This window comes from Penaeus chinensis, chromosome 32 (genome assembly GCF_019202785.1).
Source record: "Penaeus chinensis breed Huanghai No. 1 chromosome 32, ASM1920278v2, whole genome shotgun sequence".
Taxonomy (NCBI): domain Eukaryota; kingdom Metazoa; phylum Arthropoda; class Malacostraca; order Decapoda; family Penaeidae; genus Penaeus; species Penaeus chinensis.
The window spans coordinates 28,089,285-28,090,293 of NC_061850.1; the positions used below are offsets into that span (position 1 = coordinate 28,089,285).

A 1,009-nucleotide genomic window follows, 5' to 3' on the forward strand; every position below is an offset into this window, starting at 1 on the left:
GTGTGTGCGTGCGTATGTCTGTGCGTGTGTGTGTGTTGCAAGAATGTCAATGCGCGATGCACCTGGATTTCCACAAATGACCGCCTCGCCGTAATAGTCCGCTGTCGTGTCAATCGTCGAGTAATTCCGATAGACAGGTAAGGAGACAGCGGGAGACAGCCAGGTTCCAGGAGTCAATTAGAGTGCAGCTGGCGAGTGGTATGACACGCACGACACGACGTTGACACTGACACGCGCGGTCAGTGAACTTATCAGAGTGGTTGAACTTGGTTGGATGATATGGAAGGTATGTTTTATATAGCGTTTATGCTTTGACACTTGACACACGCGGTTTTCTTCTCTTTCATTCACTGTAACACATGACACACGGCACAAGGTCTTATATTTTTGCCATTTGACACTTGCCACTAACGCAGCATTTATTCGTATATTCAGACGACCTATTTTATTTATATGACACTTGACGTTGACGGGGCTATTACTATTATATTCAGTTGACACTTGACACTAACAGGGCTTTCTATTCTTAGATTCATTTGACAACGGGACCTTTTATTCTCATATATGGCACTTGACACGGATGGAGCCTTTTATTTTACATTTACATGACACCTTTCATTAATATGACACTCGACACTGACGGGGCCTTTTATTTCTAAATTCATATGACACCTTTTACTCATATGACACTTGACACTGACTGGAATTATCATTCTCATATTCACATGACACCTTTAAATCACGCGACTCTTGACACTAACGGGGCCTATTATTCTCACATTCATATGACACTCGCCACTGGCATGGCTTATTACACTCCCACCTCAATACATGACACCTTTTATCCACATGACACCCGACACCCCCAATGCCTCTTATTCCGTGACCTAAAACCCCAAGCCCCTCACCCCCCCCCCCTTTCCCCCCTTCTTCTTCAGGTACGTCTCGAGCCTCCCGACAGCATGGCAGGGCCCCCTCACCCCCTCGCGCCTCCCTGGTCCCCCACCCC

The 1,009-nt window shown here is 46.8% G+C and overlaps 1 protein-coding gene across 1 annotated transcript in view; it reads left to right on the forward strand.

The window, feature by feature from the left end:
• LOC125042489 overlaps nucleotides 1-1,009 on the forward strand; it is an 8,768-nt gene that overhangs the window by 6,702 nt on the left and 1,057 nt on the right. The window contains exon 4 of the mRNA XM_047638130.1: nucleotides 939-997. Within this exon, the coding sequence (XP_047494086.1) occupies nucleotides 939-997 (59 nt within the window). The remainder of the gene's footprint in view (nucleotides 1-938; nucleotides 998-1,009) is intronic.